Source organism: Phycodurus eques, chromosome 13 (assembly GCF_024500275.1).
Source record: "Phycodurus eques isolate BA_2022a chromosome 13, UOR_Pequ_1.1, whole genome shotgun sequence".
Taxonomy (NCBI): domain Eukaryota; kingdom Metazoa; phylum Chordata; class Actinopteri; order Syngnathiformes; family Syngnathidae; genus Phycodurus; species Phycodurus eques.
The window spans coordinates 12,651,646-12,674,869 of NC_084537.1; the positions used below are offsets into that span (position 1 = coordinate 12,651,646).

The window sequence follows — 23,224 nt, forward strand, 5'->3', positions numbered from 1 at the left end:
TGAAAATGGATGAAACATTATTTTGTCAATTTGTTGTTGCAAGTTTTTTTTTTTTTTATATATATATACAAAACTTGCTGAAAACAGTTGTTTATTATACACTACTGTTAAAAGGGTTAGGGGGTCACTTATAAATGTACTTGTTTTTTAAAGAAGCACATTTCTGAATTGTTTTTCTAATTTAATGTTATCCCAGTTGGAAAAAAAAACTGCTTAAAAAAATAAAAGACATCTCTACGTGATTGCAAAAAAATTCAACAGTAGTATGAAAAAATCAGAAGACATACTGTAGGTTATCGATTAAATGTAAGCTACTTTAACATACCTATGCGATCCTGTCTAAGAAGCTTCCGAAAATGTAAAATTATTCAAATTACCTTGATTTTACAATACAGTGTTCATGTACTTGTATCTCCTTTTTGTGTTTTTATGTATAGCTGAAAACGCATTTCACATCAGCTGTCTCACATCATGTTTAATGTAATAACTGCAATCCAAGTGGAAATGAAGGGAGGCATACATATGACAAATATGACAGGTGGCATTTAAGAACCCCTGGAGAACTTATGCATTCGAACGCACAATTATTGAACCGTATAAAAGGGGAACCATCAAGCTGTCATGTGATACAGCTGCGTGTTAGATTGTGGAGTGACACTACATGCAGCCTTCATCAAAAGGTGCATTTAGAGACATCTCAAGAGGAGCTCGTGAGCAACGCACTTGGGATATGCTGGGGAGGATAACATAATAACCAATGTGCCATCTCTCATTCATCTCTACGTGCTAGTTAACGTTTTTCATAGTAGACCTTCAGGCAATAACTTATGCATGGGTCTCTGTCATGTTTAATCATCTGCTAGGTCTTCAGCTCAAAGATTCTGTTATTTTGGGAAAAACGTAGCATCTATTTGTTGTATACGGTAGCGATCATATTGAATCAGACAGTCAAAGACAGTTTATTTGACGCCATTAATTTAGAGTTGTTGTTGTGATAATCTTCAAGGTTGTCGATATCGTATCTAAATGCTTCAGCAACATGTCAAATCCTACTGAAGGTAGATTGAAAAACACAAGTGTTGTAAACTTAATCCCTAAAATAAAATGAACACATTTTCAGATTTTAGTAGATTGTAGAGAGGGCGGCACGGTGGGCGACTGGTTTGAGCGTCTGCCTCACAGTTCTGAGGACCGGGGTTCAATCCCCGGCCACGCCTGTCTGGAGTTTGCATGTTCTCCCCGTGCTTGCGTGGGTTTTGTCCGGGCACTCCAGTTTCCTCCCACATCCCAAAAACATGCATGGTAGGTTAATTGAAGACTCTAAATTGCCCGTAGGTGTGAATGTGAGTGCGAATGGTTGTTTGTCTATGTGTGCCCTGCGATTGGCTGGCAACCAGTTCAGGGTGTACCCCGCCTCCTGCCTGATGATAGCTGGGATAGGCTTCAGCATGCCCACGACCCTAGTGAGGAGAAGCGGCTCAGAAAATGGATGGATGCATGGATGTAGAGAGTTAGACTTCACTGTTTTGTGAAACAAATTAAATGTAAAGAGAAAATGTTTTCAATGTAACGTTCACAGAATTTGTAAATCTGTGAAATTCATCAGATTAGACTAAATTGTAATTTGCTTTGCTAATCCAAGATCTGATTTTGCAAGAAAATGTATTGCATACTTGACAAACAATGCGGCTAAAACATCCTTTAATCCTTTTCCTTTAGAGCTTAGCTTTGGAGCCTGCCGCTGTAAAACATACTGACAAAAGAAAAAAAAAACAACTAAAAATAAAGTTCAATATAGTAATATTATTTTTTCCAAAGAAGAAAGTTGATCATAAATGTTCCTGTGCCACATAACAGCTCAACCATAGAGAGAGTGAGGTGCCAGAAACCTCACCTCAGAGTGACAGTCCCGCTTGTGATAATGTTAAATGACACAAAAAGGTCAACTAAAGGTCTTAGAGGTCAGATAGGGCCTGGTATGAGACTGTCATCGGATGCTGATGCCGCTGGGATGAAAGCAAATATAAAATATAAAAAATTTATAAAATATATATATTGTTAGTCCCACTTCTTACCTCTTTGTTTTTTGTTAATTTTAAACAAATAAGAGAGCATATACCCAGGGCAGTGGGGAAGTTGATAAAAATGGTAAAGAATAAGAGGGAAAACAATGCTAATTAAAGCTGAGAGCACCGCCTCGCACCTCATGTGTCAGGGTGATTTGCCCCAAAAATAATTAAATATAAATAATAGGACAATTCGAATTTTGACACTTTGCTTCATTTACATTAGGTGACACAGCCAAAACCGCTTTATAATTTAGCCTCACCCATCTGTCTAGAGTAGCTTCTTCTGATTGGGGACCATTTAGCCACATTCCTTAAGAGTTTGTCACAGTTGGGCACCATTGGTCACCTGTTTGTTTTTCCACTAAAAACATGCAGCAAAGAATGTGGTGGCATTTCAATGGGGAATATTGATTTGATATACAAGCACACTGAGTTATGAGCTTGGAACGACTCAAACCAAACTAATTCAAGGTACTACTCTAGATACAGTGTATTTTCTGTAGGATACACGCACTTGCAAGAATTATTATATTATTAATTATTATTCCTTATTATAAGGTGTGTTGAAGGTCATGCTCTGCAGAGTAAGAAAATGTTAATCTCGCAATGCTAAAATCACTGAAAATGATCAATCAATGCCACTGATGTTATAGTTGTGGTGTGGATGTCTTGTTCCAGTGGGAAAAAAAAAGATTTGGAGGGAGGGGGGGGAGAAACACTTCAATGTGTCAATGTGTGATTTCTTTCCCAGAGGTGGAACAGTGTGTGTAAGTATACATTAGTTAGACCGTTGGACTCTGTTCTTTTCAGCTGTTGTCTGATGGGCTTGCTGCCCTCATCCATTACGCTTTCACTCATTTGAAATTGCCTTTCACAAGTTCTGGCACTTCTGTAAAAGCGAGCTTTTGTCCAAAGTGGCAGGCAGAGTCACAAACATTCATTTCACATGCACATCTGTCACATCTGATGGGACAACTCAAGAAGGGATCAAGCTGTGCGCTGGGATTGGCCCCAAACAATATTTAGGGGGAAAAAACAGAAGTGGACAGTTGAGAAAAGAGTGATTCTGTGAAGAGAGCCATGGCAATGGGGGCTTATATTTTTATATTGTTGTAAGCAACCAAGAAACAGTTGAGGTAGCACTTTTCATCAACTTCTATTACCTCTTCCACGAAAGAGAGTGGTTGTGGAATTTATTATGTGGATTGAGGGTTGGAAAACAGATTTTGTACCATTATCTTTATGTAAGTGTGACCCTTTGTCCCTGATTAGTTCAAATATGACCACCATATTATAACATAAACACATTGCTTATTTACCATACTTCTACCTTTCAAGGATATGAAAAAAAGGAAAGCCCTAATAAATAATTTAGGCTCAAACACATACCTACACAAACACATAATTACAAAAAGCCAGTTCAATCTGCTCACTCTTTGACTGACTTTTACTCATATGGTATATTTCCTTTTGATAAGTCAGAAGTCTTGTGAGTTAATGAAAGAAAATCCCATTAAAGATATTTTAATGGAAAAAGTGAAAACATAAACAAATTTATGGACACACTTTATATTGTTAGGCCCGCCACACATTGAGCGACAAGGCCGAAGCAGACTGAACTCTCACACAACATGCAGGGTTCGTGAACGAGTTTTCATGAGTGGTCGACCGTCGGTCAATAATTTTGCTGAATCGCAGTGAGACCCAGGCAGGACAGCTGCCACCACAGTGCCACCAAACCGTACCTATACAGTGTATATATTGGGTTTTACAATAAACCTTAACTATATTAATGATTTAATATGCACCTGTGTCTAAAAAGCAAAGTGCAGAGATTTCCTGTCTTCGAGATGTACTGGTGCAGTGGGTGAATGTGGCGATCGATCATTTCCAAAATATTCACACTCTCCTTTAATGTCGCCCATTTCATCTCTTTGCATTTTAATAGAGCTCCTGTACAGCGGACAGGGCAATCCGCTTCTTCCTTGACAATCGCACCACGCTTTTGTGGTTCAATAAACATTAATATAGTACACTATATTGTATGCGGTGCCTCAAAGCCCGATACAGAGTCGCAGTTGTTCCGTTGCAGAGTGTCGGCAAGTGTGCAGGGCTCAAATGCTTGCTGTGCGGCAAAGACACGGCAACTGTAATTTTTTGGGCGGTGGTCTCTCAGCATGCAGTTGGCTTTACAAACACAAAAGGGAAAATGCAAGAGGTGTTCTTTGGATTGTTATTTGTTTGTTGGTCAGATGTTCTGTTTGTTACTAATGAGATTTATAAGAATGTAAACGTATACAAATCTAATCAAATAAAAAAATAAAAAACTTTCCTAAATGAAAATGGTGGTACTGTACATCCACTTTTCCTGCAGTGAACTGATTTGAGCGTCCATTAAACACCAGCCCTACAATAAGATAAAATCATGCGGAGAGATGGTGTTGCAATTGCCTTGGAAGAGGCCATCGAATTCTGGTGATAATCTGAATAAATGTTAGCAATAATGGAATTGTTCACCATTAATGGCACCATATGTCTTGGGTTATCTTCCATGAACAGGGGAGTAGACTGCTAATTGACTAATTGATCTATTTTTTACTGTTGTTAACAGTTCGACCTTGGTGGAGGTTTGCACTATACTGAATCTATTTTAAATACATAATTATAAACAAACATGACCGCGCATGACTCCTACATGGCCTACCCTCGACTCGGTGTCTTTATTTGGACACGGTAGTTCACTCCCACACACAATTAACGAAGCAGCTCCCCTGTTTCAGGCCCTCACTGTTATCTATCATTCAGAGCCAGGCAAGCCTTCACTCCTTCACTGAAGTACAGCCTGCTGAATGAGACATAAAGTGGGGTAACGTGCTGAAAATTAGCCAATTACGATCATTACACTGCCATAATTGACCCTGGAGACCCCTGTCCAGCAATATATGTACTCTGCCTCCTGGGCCATGTGTGTGGATGTTGGTGTTTCAGAGCCGTTATTAGAAGTAGATTGGACCTGGAGGATGGACTGTAATTCACATAATAGCAACACTCTACCAGCTGCTGAGCAACCTTTTTGTAGTGGTGAATTGCGGAGGTCCTTTTTTCATAGTAAGACAAATGGAAAACAAGAAAAGCAGAGGTAACAGGTTTGACAGGGACAATGGAATGTCATTTACAAAAGAAGGCAATAAAATGGAGGCAAACAGAAGAAGCTGTAATAAAAAATCAATCATGTTTTTGATTATTTGACAAATTCAAAACATAAAATATACATGGCAGTATTTGTTAGGCATACCTGTAAAATACAATACAGAAGGTTACTGTAGCTATTTCATTTACAGTGGTAACATGATTTACAAGTTCAATACATGTACATACTCTGTTCGAGTGTTAAGTGCTAAAACTTGACATCCAGCATGTTGGCATTTCTCTCCCTCATGATCGACATCACAATCCGCCTATTTTTTATCTTCAACTCAAAAGCTGTGCTGATCCCAAATCCAAAGCGATGCAATGCTGCCATCTACAGGGATCTGTTCGTCATTTCAGTGGTTTACGAACCCAAATTCCACAGACAAGCTGGGCGAGACCCAATTCCACACCTACCAGTTGGAAAAACGTATGTCGTTGGCCCGGTTGGATTCCAGTTGACAAATATGAACGTCCACTGCAGTCAATGAGTGAACTATGTGACTATTCATGAAGGGCATTGTGATGTCTTGCAGTTTTGCGGCTTCCCAAACCTAAAAGTTGTCACCCGCATGATCCCCACACACTTTCTTCAACAAATACCAGCAAAATAAAATCCTTCTCCATGCATGCGGGGTATGAATTGTTGACCGCTTCAATGGCCCCCTCGTTTTGTCCTCATTTATCTTGGCTTTTCCTCTCTATCTTTCAATCTCTATTTCTGCAAAACAGATGTTAATCTCAAGGTCTCTCCATCTGAAGCATTACTGTTTTGTCTTTTTCACCTTGACAAGAAACAGTAAGACATCCATCAGACGGGAAAATAGCTGTGTACTGGGTCTATCATGCTGTTTCATCACTTTGAGTTGACTGCTTCCATTAGTCTGACATTGATCAGTTTATTATAAATCTGGATTACGAACATGGTTGACTGAATTCTGAATAAGTGTGAGTTTTTCTACCTGATTGTTTTGTAGGGAGAACAATTCCAATGCGGAAGCTTTGTTTTTGTGAGACACTTGAGGGACTCGTCCTTTTGAGCAGCAAAGTAGTCGCTGTCATTAGTGTTTCAACGACTTTGTCTTTTACATTAAAGGACTTCTCGAATGACGTGAATATTCGCACTTATTTCATTGTTCTGGACTTAAAAATGACGTCTTTAGAAAAAAACGCCCCAAAAATAAACTCAGTAGTCATTTTCTATCAGCTTTTCAAGTTATGAATCGTCATTTGTTAGATTTTTTGCCCCCCTTTTTATTTGTATTGTTTTTGCAAACTTCACATACCCTGCCACTTGTGCTAAGTAGGGGTTGGACCGATGAGTCAATGAGCCCATTAACTACTCCGCATTGACATTTAAAGCTTGAAGTCAACTATTCGCTAATCATGTTTTTGACATCTCGTCTTCCAATCTGCCAATTTACAGAGGACTTTCTACTCGCCCCTCCACTGCCGTCGCTCTGTGGAGCAGCAAAATGTCCGCCCAACAAGGCAACACAGTCTTCAAACATCCGCGTGGGTCCAAGAGTACGAAAATAAATTGGTTGCGGATGAGAATAGCAGCTAGCCACACTAGTTTCTGCTTCCGATCACCAAATGTTATGCTCAGTAATGCATGGACAACAAAAGTCTGCTAATAAGAACTTTATTCATCACAGCACCAACATGACGCTTTATGACAGTGAGTGTTGTAGTACTTATGACGTCATCGATTAATCGACATCGACATCACATTTGCGTCAATTAAAAAAAAAAATGCCTTTGAATCCTGGGTGTGAAGGGAAAAAGAAAAATGGCGCAATTAAGGTGCTTTAATGCTCAAACTTACAGTCGCTGATGCACTTTGAGCCATTTATTGAACGGGAAAAACAGTCAAACACAAAAATACAAAATGAGAACAATCGCAAGAAAGCTGTTGTTGGCCACAGCTTACACCCACACGCTCACACGCAGACTCACCTGCTGACCCGACTCGAGCTCCTGACATCACTCACTAGGCCACGCCGCTTAAAGGCACACATCCAACTATACGTACAGTCATAAAATTTTATAAAACCTGTTTACCGTATTTTCACGACCATAAGGCGCACCATAGGCTCACCATAGGCGCGCTACCGGAGACAAATTCCTTGTGTGTTTTGGACATACTTACATTCATCTCCAAATATATATATATATATATATATATATATATATATACATACATACTTACAAGGCCATTTTGGAGATGATTTATGACTTTTAAGTGCGCCTTATGGTCGTGAAAATATGGTATATCTATATATTCCCTTTTTTATGTTTTTATATAATACACTGCTATTTTCTTTCAGTGCTATTTGCAACACAAACGTGGTGTTTAGTCAAGTTACAAACGTACTGTACAAGGTATTGTATATAGCTATGGTTTTGGTACAGACAAACAATATGAATATTTTTCAGTTTACTTCAGCTGTTTCTGACCTGCGCCTACTTCTTGTAATTTAGACTTCGACAATGACGAGAGCAGAGATACTGTAGTTGAAAGGGTAGAAACAATCTGCAGGCAAAATAATGCAAATGACACCAAGGCGACTCCGTTACGGGCGGTGAAGGTGACTAGGAGGAGCTCAGGGTCACGGATGATGAAGTTAGTTTGAGTGACTCTGATGTGGTACAAAAGGTTCAAAAGCCAGATTATCCCATTTTATGCTCACATGAACAAGGAAAATGGTACGGTGAAGATATGTAAATTGGCATCTAATTGGCCTGTCAAGCTATAGAAGGCCCCATCATGTCACCGCAAGAGAGAAAGAACACGAGAGAATACAGAGAAATACCAGATTAGTTTCAGCTGCTTTTCACAGCACAGTACATTAAGCAATTTCAGCACCTGGGCGGTTGCACACTATTGTTAGACAGTAGGTTCTTTCAGGAATTATTTTGAGGAAAGAAAAAACAATTTCAAAAAAAATTCTGAGTTCTGTTTTATACTTTATAACCATACATACAAATGTATACACCTACATATAGGCATTTAAGGGTCATAGTTTCATCATAATAGGATCAATATAAGATGTTTTTCACCTTCAACTCTACAATTTGTATTTTTATTTTTTTACAAAACAACAGTTCAGATCTTGAAAAACCCGTAATTTGGGTCACTCATATATCAAGGCACCACTGTATATGCTCTTCATTTGGAAGAATTCTTGTTGTATTGTTTTGTTTCTGTTAGTACAGGACGAATGTTTTTCCCCCTGTCTAGATGTAGCATTTGTTCACATGGAAAGTGGAATGCAGCTTTAAAACCTGCATTTTTCTATCTGGTTTCATGAAAGAACAAGCCTCCGAGAGCTTCTCGTACTCGCCAGCATTCTGAACTTACCAGATGAACCCGAATCACTACCATATGTGTGATAGCCACAGATGCTCCCTATGACTCATACATATCTTGGGTATAAAAAAAAAAAACAAATGAGGTCAGGCTGAGCTGCTACAATGCAGTGGCTTCCCTTCATTGGCCACAAACCACCGTAGTTAAGTTAATGATGTGCGTGGTGTGATAGCGAGGCAGTTAGCCACCAAATGACATTTCAAAAAATGTAGCTCACTGTGTCCCAGACTAACACTTGTGGCTCCAGTTTGGAATATTTTGTTATTGTGTGTTATCTTTTAAATGGGCTAAGAAAAACCACCATGATCTTATGAACAAATAATTCTCACAGTAGCCCCATGCAACTTTAATCCTACAACTGCAAAACAACAGTACATACTGTGGAAAATATAGAAGGGTATTTAAGCTTTTGAATGCAGTAATATTTCAATGGATTGCATAAATGATCATTCTATATGTTCTGCCCTTCAAAATGGGCCACTGACTAAGAATGACAAAAACTGACAAAATCCTTGCTATGTCTAATCCAATGCAATAAAACCGTGATCATTATTAATTTACAATGCTCTCTCTTTATTAATTTTAGTGTATTTATTTTGTACATAAACTCCTGGAACAGGCTCATTTAGTCATAAACATTCCTACACCACAGAAAAATATTTACCTCTGAGGCAAATTCTGTGACATTTCATTTGGGAGGTTTGAACTTAATTAACATTTAGAGGCAAAATGTTACAGTCCTCAACTTAAACTAATTTAATCAAATAGCTTTGTTTTTTTACAATCTCATTTAGTAAGGTATTTTAGACAGTAATTCCGATGTGAAACAAAGAGTGGTGAGTTAACAAGGTGATAAAAATGATGAGATGAGATCCAACAGAGACCTGTTAAAAAATTCTCTTAATGTCTTTGTCAGAGAATTACTTATCCAACATATGTAATTAGTACGTTTGTGGTTTGCAGTGATGTTTGGAGATAAGGACATGAAAATATTTGTTAAACCTCCGAGTGTAATGCAATGCTGGTCTACACCACTGCAAAGTAAACCACAATAATATACAGAAAGTGAAACCCCACAAATGGGGACTGGGCCCTGCTGCGAAATGTTAAAACCCGCGAGTAATTGACGAGCCCCTTAGAAATGTTTATAATTTGCTATAGATGTGACAAAATGGTGGCAAAGTACAAATTTGGTCTCAGTGAAGCTCCTCAACTAACTACAATACAGTTCATCAGCAAAGAAATACATTTATTGCTCATAGGTGAGTTTTTCAGCAAGGAGTTGAGGTTCCAAAAAAATGTGCATTTGCGAATGCCGGACCGCGAATATGCAAGTCTTCAGTCTTTTGAATCAATCCCTATCTGACAGTGTCAAAAAGATTTTTACCGCCTGCCAAATTTTGATGCAGCTTTTGTACCTGTATTTGGATCTCATCCTCGTGAGGATAAGCGGTATTGTAAATAGATGGATGCATTGTAAATTTCTACCTAATGAAGTGTCCAGTGTTTTCCTCATGCTAAAAGCTGTAAGTCAAATGAAACTAATGCACCAACAAAAAGTTTAAAATCATGATATCAATCAACTCGCAGAACCGTTTGATCCGTGCAGATTTACTGCAATATGCGTGTATGTTTTTAATGTGTTCAAATGTTGAAAAAGTGAAATGAAAACACTTCTGATTAACTGTGATGTTGTCCTGGAACACTAAAGGCTTCTTTGTGCTTTGTAGATAGATGCCATCCCTTAAAAGAGCATCCTGACGGTTTGATGTGGCGCATCTCTCTGTTGCTGGAGACCTGCCTCACCATTAGCTCATAAATTCAGTGCTAACTGCGTAAGTGAAACAACCCCACAAAGACACAATGGCAGAGCAGAGAAGGAACAAACAAGGCAGACAAAGATAATTCCCTTCCCCTGTGGGCAGACAGACACCTGCCTGGTCACTTCAATTGTCTTGTTTTGACCTTTGGTGCACCTTTACGCCACGTTCATATCTGGAATGTTTTCTCTTCGCCACACCTCTCTTTTGTTAAACATTCATTTTGCCCCCCAACTGTAATGCGTCACCCCTTTCTTTCTTGTCACATTTCACAGCTCCTGCTTTGTGGGGTCTAACAGTCTAGTTAGCACCGTCTGAAGAAAAGTGACGCGTTACTGTGTGAAAAAGCAACACGGCAAGACGACCCAAACTAGAGCTATCACCATTACCAACATCGGATATTGCAAATTATAAATGCGTATGAATAATTGACATTCAGCTGGACATATACAGCATATATATATATAAAATGTGTTCATTCACGTGTCCCAATTTATGAGTCTAATTTACGAGGTGTCACTCAGTCGATTTTTTGCTTTACGTTTCGAGCCAAAATTTAAGTGACAAGAGATCTTCAGATACGCTGCCCCTCGAGTGAAGTGGGTAAAAAGGAGAGCAATTAAGGTACTGTAATGCCCTCGCATGCGAGCAAGGAGAGCCACAATTTCCAATGGACTTTCAGCTGTTTATTTAACAGTACAAACCATAGTTATTGTTGCACCTTTTGACATGTCCCGATGCATAATAATTACACATTATAAAACCAGTTTATTTCTTTGTATTCTCTTTTAATGTTTTTATAAAGTACAGTGCTATTTCTCTATTAAAATCATGTTAGAAAAAATTGTGGCGGTTTTGGGAAAACGGCTTAATGCTACTCTCAGTTCATTTCAGTGTGGAAGATTTGAGACGAATAAATTGAGTTGTGCGCTTAGTCACGGAACAAATTAAACTTCAAGCATACCAGTGTATGTCTCAACCTGTTCCATGAAATATGGAAATCATTATTATTCATACCGTTAGTTATCCATTGTCTGTACCACTTATCCTTATTTGGGTCTGTGGGTGAGCTGTAGCCTATCCCAGCTGACTTGGGATCAGAGATGGGGCACACACTGGACTTGTCGCCAGCCAATCATAGGACATATACAGGTGCACCTTGAGATACGGGTGACCCGACTCACGAGTTATTCGAGATACGAGCCGTCGATCGACCGAGTTTCTGCTTTTACATGCAAATCCCAAACTTGAGATACAAGTGCTGTATGGCGGCAGGTGTACTCACTTCATAAAAAGCAGCAGTTTGGCTCATATCATTCGTAAATATTCTTCAAAACAGTGGCTTCAAGCTGATTGCCACGGCCAGTTTACACACCGTTTATTTGAAAGAACCACATAGCCTTCATCAAGCATACAGTACAATGGAAAACACCACAGCCACACGGGCCAACAATTAACATAACACACACAAACAAAATAACACCAGCCAAGGGTGTTGAAAATTGTATGATGTGGACAAGAGATCCATTTTATGCTGGTGAAGTTAAGGGAGATATGGTGACAAAGAGTATTCTGCAGACGTGAGCCTTTCACGCTACTGGAATGTGGAGGATTCACCCAACCGCAGATCGGCTTTAAGTCACCTAACATTATTAAAAAGGAACTGCAGGCATGGGCGTCAAACAAGGGGGACAAAGGGGCGAGAGAGAGTGAGAGAGCGAGCGAGCGAGCGAGCGAGAGAGAGAGAGAGAGAGAGAGAGAGAGAGAGAGAGAGCGAGAGAGATCACGTAAATGTACTACAGTGCATGTGATGTGTGTGAGACTTGGCTTAATTGCACTTCACTAAACCAGTTAATATCTTTACATTCTCTTCAATTATGTTTTTATGACTCTATTTCACAATATATTGCTATTTTTATTTAATACAAATGTTAAAAAAAATATATCGGGGTGTTTTTGGGGTAGGAATTAATCTCATTTCCACTCATTTTAATGAGGAAATATGTTTTGAGATAAGAGCATTGTCAAGGAACGAATTAAACTTTGCCTTTCAAGGCACCACTGCAAATACAAAACTATTGACACCTACGGACAATATAGTCAAGTAACCTAACATGCATGGTTTTGTAACGCGGGAGGAAGCTGAAATACACACAGAAAACCAACACATTTCAACCTCAAACTTTCAAACTATGAGGCACATGTGCAAACCACTTGTTCCCTGTGCATCCAATTATTATATCATACACAGGACATTTTTTCCTGAGTAGTAGTAAGGGAACCACTTCTCAGTATGCAGTTCAATTCACCATCTGTAAGTAACTAAAAGGGACAAGTGAAATTTGGAATTTTGAGGACACTACATGAGAACCATCTCAGCTAACACCTTTGTCAAGCTTGTAACCTTTTCTTCTCGTGTCGTGTCCATAAGTACAGAGTCAAGTCTGTTTAACTTCAGAACTTGTACGTTTGCCTCAAAGGCTTTGCAGCGACTACGTAATGGCGTGTGAGCTGCTCAAAACAGGTCTGCACTTGCAGCGCTGCGTCTGGAAGCATCCAGGAGAGACTCTAATGGAGCGCTACAGACGCCGTGCTGTTTTCATAATGTGACGGATGCCAATGAAGTGCTACAATGCCAATAGTGGCCTTTACACAGAAATAGTTGAACCCTCCTTATCTTTGGCGTCAATTTGCCCCTAACCTCTCGAAATATATTCCCATTATTTGTTTGCTTCATATTTCATGACTTCCTAATTTAATGGGGACAACTAAATGTACAATTAAAATAATACCATATGTTAAATGCTTTTGAGACTTGCCTATTTTACCCCACAAAAGCTGAGATTTTCGATTGAACTTCATATTCATTCTATTAAGTAGCTGTTATGCTGTCAGGAATGCGCATTGGTCAACCTCACGCAGTTTTTACAGTATATAAATGAACTGCAAGCAGACAGTTGAAGGTAAAAGGGAGCCACGAGGGTCAATAAGTCAGAGAAATACATTATTTAATAATACACGAAACGTGGACTCAAAACAAATCAATTATTAAAGGCTTCATGGTGGACCTATTGTCAAATGCTGTGTAGACAGAACCTCCAGCTTCCTGCCCTTTACTGGCAGACTCCCAATAGCACTAATACCTGCACTCTTCTTTCAGCAGCAGCAAATTCACCTCTGCCATGCACAGTGTTTTCTAATCGATAACTTCAGACATACACACAGGCCGTCTATTTTTCTGGGATTGTCGCAAGTCTTTCTATTTGTTGTTGTCTGTGAAAGCAATCAATAAACAATATAATAGAGCTTTCTGTAGATTTGTGTAGCATACACACAATCAGACACTATACAATGACAAAATAAAGTTCAGTATATGACTTTTTCAAATAAAAAGAGGCATTTGAATCTTTATCCAGAAGTGTCCATAAAATACATATTTACAAGACGCACTAACTTGGTTTTGGGAGCTAATGAAACGGCACAACAGGTCAACAGTCTCATTGTTACTTTGTTTTAGTAAACCAAGTGACACACAATGTTTGTTGGTGATTATCAATAAGAGCTACACATTTTGCTGGTTTCATTGGAAAATGTCAACCATGAGCTTCTTCCAGATATTCCAAATGACCAGGGGTGCAAATAAGTGGTCCGCAGGTGCGCATGCATACTGAAAATGTTAAAAGTGCACTAAATTCGATTGTATCTGTGTGCATTTGCATTTTTTTTTTTTTTTTTTTTGTGAAGCGTAGCAGTAGACAGGGCTCGAGTAGTGTTGTCGTTGACAAACAAATCGTTCAAACAAAAAATCTTTTGAGTGGACGTACTGAATGGAATCCCCCACCCGCTACTATTTAAAACAACAAAAAACATAAAAAAGAAAAATCTGTGACTATAAAAGTCTACACACCCCTGTCAAATCCCAGGTTTTTGTTATATATTTAAAAAAAAAAAAAGAGCTCAAGAAAAAGATCTTCAAAACTCCACCATTAAGTTGATCTACAATCTACAACAACTCTATTGAAAATATGGTTTAATCTATTCAAGCGCAGTAAAGTAAAAAAAACCTGAAATAATGTGGCCTCATAACTGGGATTCGGCTGTGTTCATATTTAACCAATCACATTCAAACTCCTTAAAGACAATGTTAATAATAAATATGTTAACTAAAGAAATTGTTTATCGTGGTCTCTTTTTTTGGCACAAAAAACTGACTTTTGAACATGGGTGTGTAGACCTTTTATCCACTGCATGTCACATTTTGTTTTGCTTTTCAAAAAATACAGTATTTCAGAAAAAAAACATTAACATGACCACTGGGCAATTGTTTTGAGAGGAGAAAAACAAGACAAATGGGAATTGGCCCAGAAAATTGCATTCCATGCATGGAAATACAAACCCATGTTTTTTTTTGTTTTTTTTTTCCTCTCTCTTTCTTTTGTGATGACGCTCACACAATTTCATTATCCATCTGTCTGTTTTACATTTTCCACCCCAGCATGCTCTTGTTTCTTTCCTGCTACTTCTGTTCCATTACCCTGTTCCGCAGAGGAAATACTGTAGTGCACAACGGCGGGCTATTCTGGTACCATGATGAATGGGGAGAATCTATGCTTGTTGACTGTGGTCCTGAGATAAAGAATGGGAAAAAGAAACTGGCTATTTGCTTCATGGCAACCTCGAGTCCACTGCAACCATCCCTCATACTAATTTGATAGCGAAGGCTTGGTCAGTGCACACAGCTCCATCAACACACCTTCGTTCTAAAGGGAGAGAGGGCTGGGCATCATGGCGTGCGGTAATAATTTATCCCTACACATCACGTTGAAGTCGGGGCCACTGTGAGGTGCTTCAATGAAATATGATGCCACGGGGGAGGGAAGGACAAGAGATCAAGTCAAAAAGCAATGAGAACAAAGCATGAGCTTGAAAGGTGAAGGAAGCAAGAGATAGTGTGCGAAATGGACGCAAAGAGGAAAGGTTGCAGTGACAGGAGGCCGAAAGATGAGAGGGAAGGAAAATAGTTAGCAATCCTTGTCAGTTCCCTCAACGCAATTAATGTGGAGACAGAAGGACAGGCCACACCTCTGCAGTAAAACAAAACCAGGATTGATGCAAGCTTCTTTCTGGAATGCTCAAGCGAGAAGCCATAGAAAGTCACTTGAGCATTTGTTCAATATCAGCTTGAGGTCCATGTACTAGTACGCTCTTTGTTCTCACTAGTAAGAAAATTGACCGCACTCGTAGAACCAAGTCTTACTAGTAAAATTTCTTCAATACTATATGACATTACTAAGCACTAGTAGAATGACTAGGGTGCCCCAGCCAAACAAATATGTTACTATTGATGCAAAACTGTGCACTAGTTGATAGCCGTGGGCTACTAAAAATTGTATTCAACATCCAATAGTACAAGTGCACAGTTTTGCCTCAATATTAACGTGTAGGTGTTCCACTAGTGTGCCGAAACATCATATATTATGGCTTTTATTTGATATCCGTGCTATCTAGCTTATGGTCCATGTACTTGTATGCTCTTTGTCCTCACTAGTAAGACAGTTCAGCACACTAGTAGGACAACTAAGGTGCACTAGCAGAACAACTATGTTACTAGTGACGGAAAAGTGTGCACTTGTTGAAAATTAGGTGCTATTGGTACCACTTGTAAAATTCTAGTAGGTTACACCTTGTAGTTAACACCTAGTGCTTCACTAGTAGTACTAGATGTCAACTAACGAACGGTTTTGCCTCACTAGTAACATGTAGTTGTCCCACTATTATGCTAAAGTTGTCCTACAAGTGGGCAGAACAGTCATACAGTAGTAGAAGGCAGTGGTGGAAAAACATTCCTAGTATGACAAAGCCATCCAACTAAGGTGCACTAGTAACACTACTTGGAACCAACTAGTAGGCATCTGTCATACAATAGTAGCCTCCTTATGAAGAATAAATGCTCAAACATGCTATCCAGCTTAAGATCCATATATTAGTTCATTCTTGGTCCTTACTAGTAGAACAACTTTTGCAGACATATAGATTTCAACTAGTGCACTGTTTTTTTCTTACTAGCAGCAGGTAGTTGTTCTATTAGTGCGCCTTTTTCGTGATACTAATTCACTAGTGGAAGGCACTCGTGCAAAAAAATAAAAAAATCTTACTCGTAAGACGAGTGTCTTACTAGTAACGTTTCTTCTACTAGTGTGAACAAAGCGCAAACTAGAACATGGACCTTAGGCTAGATATTGAATAAGATAGATAATAAATGAATGCAAGGAATGTGATAAAGAGTTAAAAAGAATGGCAAGACAGTGAATCCATGAGGAGAAAAGCCCAAATGTTTGCATAGCGGTCGACAATTGTTAAAAGGAGAGAAATATATAAAGGAGCTACAGCATTTTTCCTCAGTCTCCTTGGTAGCTATTGTGAGGGTTTCATTCGCTACACATTTAGGGAAAGAAATATAGCCAGTCAAGCGATGGCACAGCGCTGCTTCTGCTCCTCTCGGTGCAATAGCTCACCAGAAGTGTTAATCACAGAGGTGGGGGGGACGGGGGTGGGGTGGGGGTGGGGGGGTGGGGGGGGGGGGGGCGATCAAAACTAGTTTGCTTTTTGTCTGCCTTCTAAACCCCAACGGCTTCTAATTTAAGATTCAGTCAGTAAGCTAAACTGTCTTGGCCAGTGGCGGTTCTTGACCTATTTCACTGTGGGGGGGGCACAAACAGACACACACACATGTGCACGCACACACATTCTTTCGTTGTATTCTAAAGCCTGACCATGCAGGGATTTCAGACTGTAAATAAGATGAAGCTAGACATCTTCTGTGTGTCTCATATTCCCATTTTTAAAGGCAACAAAAAGCAGTGGAGAGGAATACACAACATTTCAGGAACACAGTACGCCTATAGAAATAACATTATATAAGGCTACTGTTGAGGGCTTGCTTGGTTTTGTTGTGGTAAGGTTAACTAATGTTAGCTAGAAACATGCCATCAACTCAAGCTGACATTAACGCCTGGTCTGACAATTCATTAAGTTGGCTCACAACTATATTTTGACCAGAGGTATTTCCTTTATCATTCGTAGTACAGTGGAACCTTGACAAAACAGTCCCCAATATAACAGATATTGAATAAAACGGACCGCCAGGACAGAACAATTTGTCCAATAATAGTTTCCATTTGTCACTTAAAATGCCGTTGACAAAGTCTGTTAGTTCCAGAATTGTCCGCTGTTGTTTACCGACTCTGGCACAATGCAGGCAGAGACTGGGACTGACATATTTCCAGGTCACAGCCTCCCATGCCTACGTGGCAGCCATGTTGAATGTGGGGCATTGACGTGGCAGCCATGTCATGATCGAAATATCTATTGTACATAGACTCACAGCGTGTGTATATATATATATATATATATATAGATAGATAGAGAGAGAGAGAGAGAGAGAGAGAGAGAGAGAGAGAGAGAGAAATGGTGGCTTAACTGAGGAATACAAACACAAGTCTCTGGAGTCTGGAACATGCTATTTTTGGTACAGCAACCTTTTTTTGTCGAGCCGTTCGCCTTTGGCAACGCATTTGGAACCAGGAAGCACACAAATTCCTCACAGCTCATGAAAGCAACTCGCCTATGATGAGTACTGTATGTCAACAATGTCACCATGACCAAGCACATTGGTGTGGTAAATTTGGTTAAAAGTAAAACTTTATCAAGCTGTTTTTTTTATTTATTTATTTACAGTAACCTTGTACTGCACTGGGTGTTTTAGATCACAAAAAAACCCTACAAAACAATCATTTTGTACTGTACAGTGATATGGGTGCATAAGTGCTTCAATGTAACGGACAATCTGCTATATTGGACGACCCCAGCCCCTATTAGTCCATTCTATTGATGTTTCACTGGAATTGTTCTTTTGATTCTAATTTCTTCTTGCCAGGTAGATAACTTTGTGCTAGGGTTTACATCAAAACGCACTAGAGGATACTACTAGAGAATTAAACTGCGACGCGCGTTGGTTACAGTACGTACTGTAGTTCGTGGGAGAAGGGCACGCAGACTTCCTGGCATATTGTACATGCGGTAATTATGTGCCAATCGTAATATTGGAGTTTTTTGTTTTTTTTTGTGTGTTGCCCAATAATAATAGTTGTCTGTGTGCTTTACTTTCGTTTTTGGTGTGTTGTTGTTCCTTGAATGTAGGTTGTGTTCTGTGTAGTGACTCCTTGCTCATTTTCATTGTGCAGCAAGTGTATTTAGTGCGCAGGAGCTGCTGATCCTGCTGTCTTACTACAGTACTGCATATTAACTATTTGGAGGTGTCCAGGCAGACTGTTAGGAGGGCACTGGCCCCCACACCTCATAGAACCGCCACTGGTCTTGGCTAATGTTACTGTATGTGCCGAAGGTGTTACTTTATTGGTCCGTAAAGAGAATTCTATGAGCGTCTTCACAATCATCCAGGTCAGTCGCATTTACAGAGCAGCTCAGACATAGCATTATAAAAGACAAAATAACATCTGTGGCATTACTGAAAAAAAAAGAGGGGAAATATAAAGTCTAATATCCATTTTCCATGGTTGTCAGCGTCGGGATTAATAGAAACCATTTGGCCATAATGAGCTGTAAAGTGCTAACTGTCAGGAAGGCTCTTTGTTTGCAGCTGAGTCTGGGAATAATTTATCTAATTATGACGGCGCTCGCCGTCTCGTTCTTGTCACTGTCAGCTCTGCTATAATCGCATGGCTGCGTCTTATAAGACAACACAATCAACATCTGAAAGAGTCGTCTGCAGATGAGCTTTATAATTATGTTCTACTGTCATCGTTACATGTTAACTCATTGTATGGCGTCTTTGAGGTCTGTCACACTGCCGAGAAACAATGCCTGGATGGATGTGAAGTGCAGAATAGATCAGACACAGAAAACTGATGTGCATTTTGCTTATGACAGCAACCACATGGATTTTACCCCTCCTTGAACCACAGTATTGGTATTAGAAGCGAGCAGTTGAAAACATTGGTCAGAAGTTTTATATAAACTTAAGATCATAACGCTTATATCAGATATACACCAAGTTTCAGGGCATGAGTGCATACAGTAGTGCCTTGACTCACTAGCTGAATTCGTTCTGTGACCATGCTCGCAACTCAAAAGACTCTGATTTCAAATCATCTTTCCCCATTGAAATTAATGTGAATGCCATTAATCTGTTCCGGCCTCACATTGTGCTCCCTTGGGTGCGTGCACCTTGGTCACCAGGGGCCAATATAATACAGACATAGAGACACACACAAAGACGTTTTACAACTGACTCAGTAAACTGCAATAATAGTAATATTACTCGTTTTTCGCAGAAGAAAAAAAATAATATACTGTATGCCTGTGCTTAAATATCCGTTGCTTACAGTGTTATAACACTGGGTGGGTCGTCCAGTGACCGAAGGGTAGATGGTTCGAATCCCGGCTCCAATTGTTCGCATGTCGTAGTGTCCTTGGGCAAGACACTGAACCCTAATTTGCTCCCATTGGGCCTGGCAACGCCTTGCATGGCAGCAGTCGCCCATTGGTGTGTGAATGGGTGAATGTGAGGCTTTGTAAAGCACTTTGGGCACTGTGATAGTGGAGATAAAGCGCTATATAAGTGCAGTCCATTTACCATTTTTTTTTACGCCTTTGTCAAAATAGGCTTGTTTCTTTTATTAGCCTTGACATAAAAAAAGACAAATATGATGAGGTAAAGTCAAACACAGTTGAGATCTTGATTGATTGAGATCTTGGGGTCATATAAGAGTGATTCGAGCGAATGTAAAGCGCCTTGTGCCAGCCTAAAAAAACGGCCGCTTCTGCCGTTCAGAAATTTCAGAGTCTGTACTTTTTTACTGTAATTCACAGGACTTGAAGCAGTACTTTTTCCACGGGTTTATTTTTTATTTTTTTAATTTTTTTTTTTTTACACAAGTATCTGTGCTTTTACTTAAGTACAGTGTGTGCGTACTTTTGCCAACTCTTTATTATTCCTACATTATTTCATGTGGGAAAAATTGGAAAACAAATTGGAGTACAATCATTGTCCTGGAGCGGACTGTGTTCATCAATAGAGATTCAGCTCTGTTCAGAATTTGTTTCATTTTATTTGCATTTATTGGCATATAGCTACCTGCATAGGGGACCGGTGCATCTTTGTCGAGAGCAACAAGCGGAGGGTCCAGCAGCACAGTGCCCATGTTCTCTGTGATCACACCATGGTAAGAAGCTTCTATCCATGGTTTGTGCTTGTTGACTGTGGAAGGGGGGGGGGGGGGGAGAGACAGGATGATATTAATCTTTTCTCTTCCTGTTTAACGTTTTACTTGAATGCACATTTCAATTTAAAGCAAGCGTTGCAAGGATTGTTTTTGAAATTCACAAGTTCCTTTCCACTCCACATCGTTTCATCTGAACATCCTGAGTCAATTCAAAAGCTCTTGGAATGAAAAAAGGAAGAAGGAAGGGGAAGACAGTTTCTGAGACAAAAAAAAAACCCTGCACAATAACACTTTTTCCCTTTTCTATTTTTTTTGTAAAAGATAAAGAAAGAGCAGGCATATTTTCCCACCCACAGTGTGCAATGCTAAGTATCTTCTAAAATAACAATCTTACTTATCAAAACCGTGACACCATTAGTGTCTGTCCTTCTTTAGTAAACATGGATTAGTGTAAAAAAAAATAAGTTAAACATTGCATGGTAGAAAGCTTTTCAAGGTTTCCTTGATTGGATGTTAAGGGAGATGGGATGAAGATTTGCGCAAATATTTGATGGACCTGTATAATTGTTTCAGACCGCATAGGAATATGCCAAGCATAATACAGTATAAGCAGAGGGAGCACACAGAGTATTCCCTCAAATTTGACCTCCACCCATATAGACACCGTGTCTCAATTACTTGAGAGATGGCGTGTCATCTACTTGAACAAAGCAGCACCCCTTGCTAAATAGACATCAGGTAGTTCAATAAATAAACGCCCCCGGCCACTATTTGAGGAAATGCAGCAAAGCGCTATTATGATCACCCAACCTTCACCGCATAATTTCTCACCAGTGAAAACCTTGTGGCTCACACATAAGAGTCAAACCCTATGAATATTCTCATCAGATCCTCATAATCCAAATTCTCACTTTGGTTGTAGAGAAGAGAGTAAACCCCAAACCACAATGAGATTAAGTACACCAGATGAGTTGGAGATTACCACAGATCACATCACAAATAATTACTGACAGTGTGGATTAAACTCCTTCCCGCTTCCTGTCTGCCCAAACTAATAAATTAACAGAGACCCACACACACGCCACAAGGGGTGAAAAACAAACAAAAACATAAAAAAAACAGTGTTGAGCTCAAGTGTACTAGTATTAGTGCATGCATGGAGCTTTGGTGTCAACATGACCTTTCGATCCACTGAACAACAATACTGTCTCATTGCGCTGAACGAATGTCACAGCAAGGTGGTACAGTGCAAGTCCAAATGAATTCATCAGGATATGATTGCGACTTTTCAGAATTATAACAGCACAATAACAACCTAAACTATAAACACATCATTTACTGGCTATAATCATATAAAATGTACTGTGGATCACTGGATTGTAATCATTTATCAGTTTTCTCTCAGAATTTATAATCCAGGGGAAAAGAAAGGTCTGCCAACCCTGCCAAATTTTAATGATAAAAAAACTGCCAAGAATATAAAATGAGTCTTCAAACAAACAAAAATAATAATAAATTTAAAAAAATTTAAATATATATTTATTTTAAAATAAATACATTTCAAGCCATTCTCCCTGCTTTGGAACACTGCAGGTGTGTCCTTTGAATGCGCTGAATCAACACACAAATCAACTGTCAAAAGTCAATCAAACACCACTTCTACGACCAGGAAAAGTGTGTGGTACTTCGTCTAGCATCTTTCTTGTGCCCACACATCCCTACATGTTTGAGCCCTATTAATATAGCTGCTTAAAGCCTTACGGCTGACAACGAGGCACTCTAAAGCGGCTGAACCAGCAGACTATCCAAAGGGAAAAATAATTTTCGGGGTGTAGACATAGCTAGCTAGTTAACTGTCACCATTGCGCCGGATGACCAAAGGTGCTGAAGTTGTTATATGGGGGGGAATTCATGCCAGACTCCAAAGTGTGTCCCTGGGTCCCATTTTAGGCAGCCCCCCCCCCCCTCCCAAAATAAAATATTTAGGAAAACATAAATGGTTAACACCCTTTCTCCACAGTTGAGTATTACATTGCTCTCAGTCTTTGCACATTTTCAGCAGTCATCTTCAAACATGTATATGTATTTGGAAACAGATCTCTAAATTCTCTTTAAAGGGTCCTTTAAACAACAAGAATTTAAAGCATCTATAGAAGCCTGGGGGCGGGGGGAGTGTTTCATGAGACCTGCATTCCATTATCCAGTCATTCTAAACAAATAAGTGGTAGTTGACTCTCTAGAAACAAAGTCAAAAACAACATCATATTCTATTGTTTATTAGGAGCCCATACACTAGACCATTGAAATAGTCACTTGAAAATGTCTTTCATAACATTAAGTACTGTAGAGCCATTTTTGATGCATGCAAAGTATTTGTCCTTGACTTGCTTGCTATTGCTATTGAGTGTGCAAAGGTGTTTGACAGCAAACAATGCAGCAGCATCATTACCTAACAGAACCTCTGCAGTCATTCCAGCGTCACGGTGCACATTAAGGAGGTCTAATTCACTTACTGGGACAGTCTAAAAG

The 23,224-nt window shown here is 39.4% G+C and overlaps 1 protein-coding gene across 2 annotated transcripts in view; it reads right to left on the reverse strand.

The window, feature by feature from the left end:
• The window catches only part of clstn2a (calsyntenin 2a), a 158,036-nt gene that overhangs the window by 68,366 nt on the left and 66,446 nt on the right, over positions 1-23,224 (reverse strand). The window contains exon 2 of one of the 2 annotated variants that reach the window (XM_061694113.1): positions 20,608-20,730. The exons of the other annotated variant lie outside the window; for it this stretch is intronic. Within the exon in view, the coding sequence (XP_061550097.1) occupies positions 20,608-20,730 (123 nt within the window). The remainder of the gene's footprint in view (positions 1-20,607; positions 20,731-23,224) is intronic. 2 annotated transcript variants of the gene reach the window in all.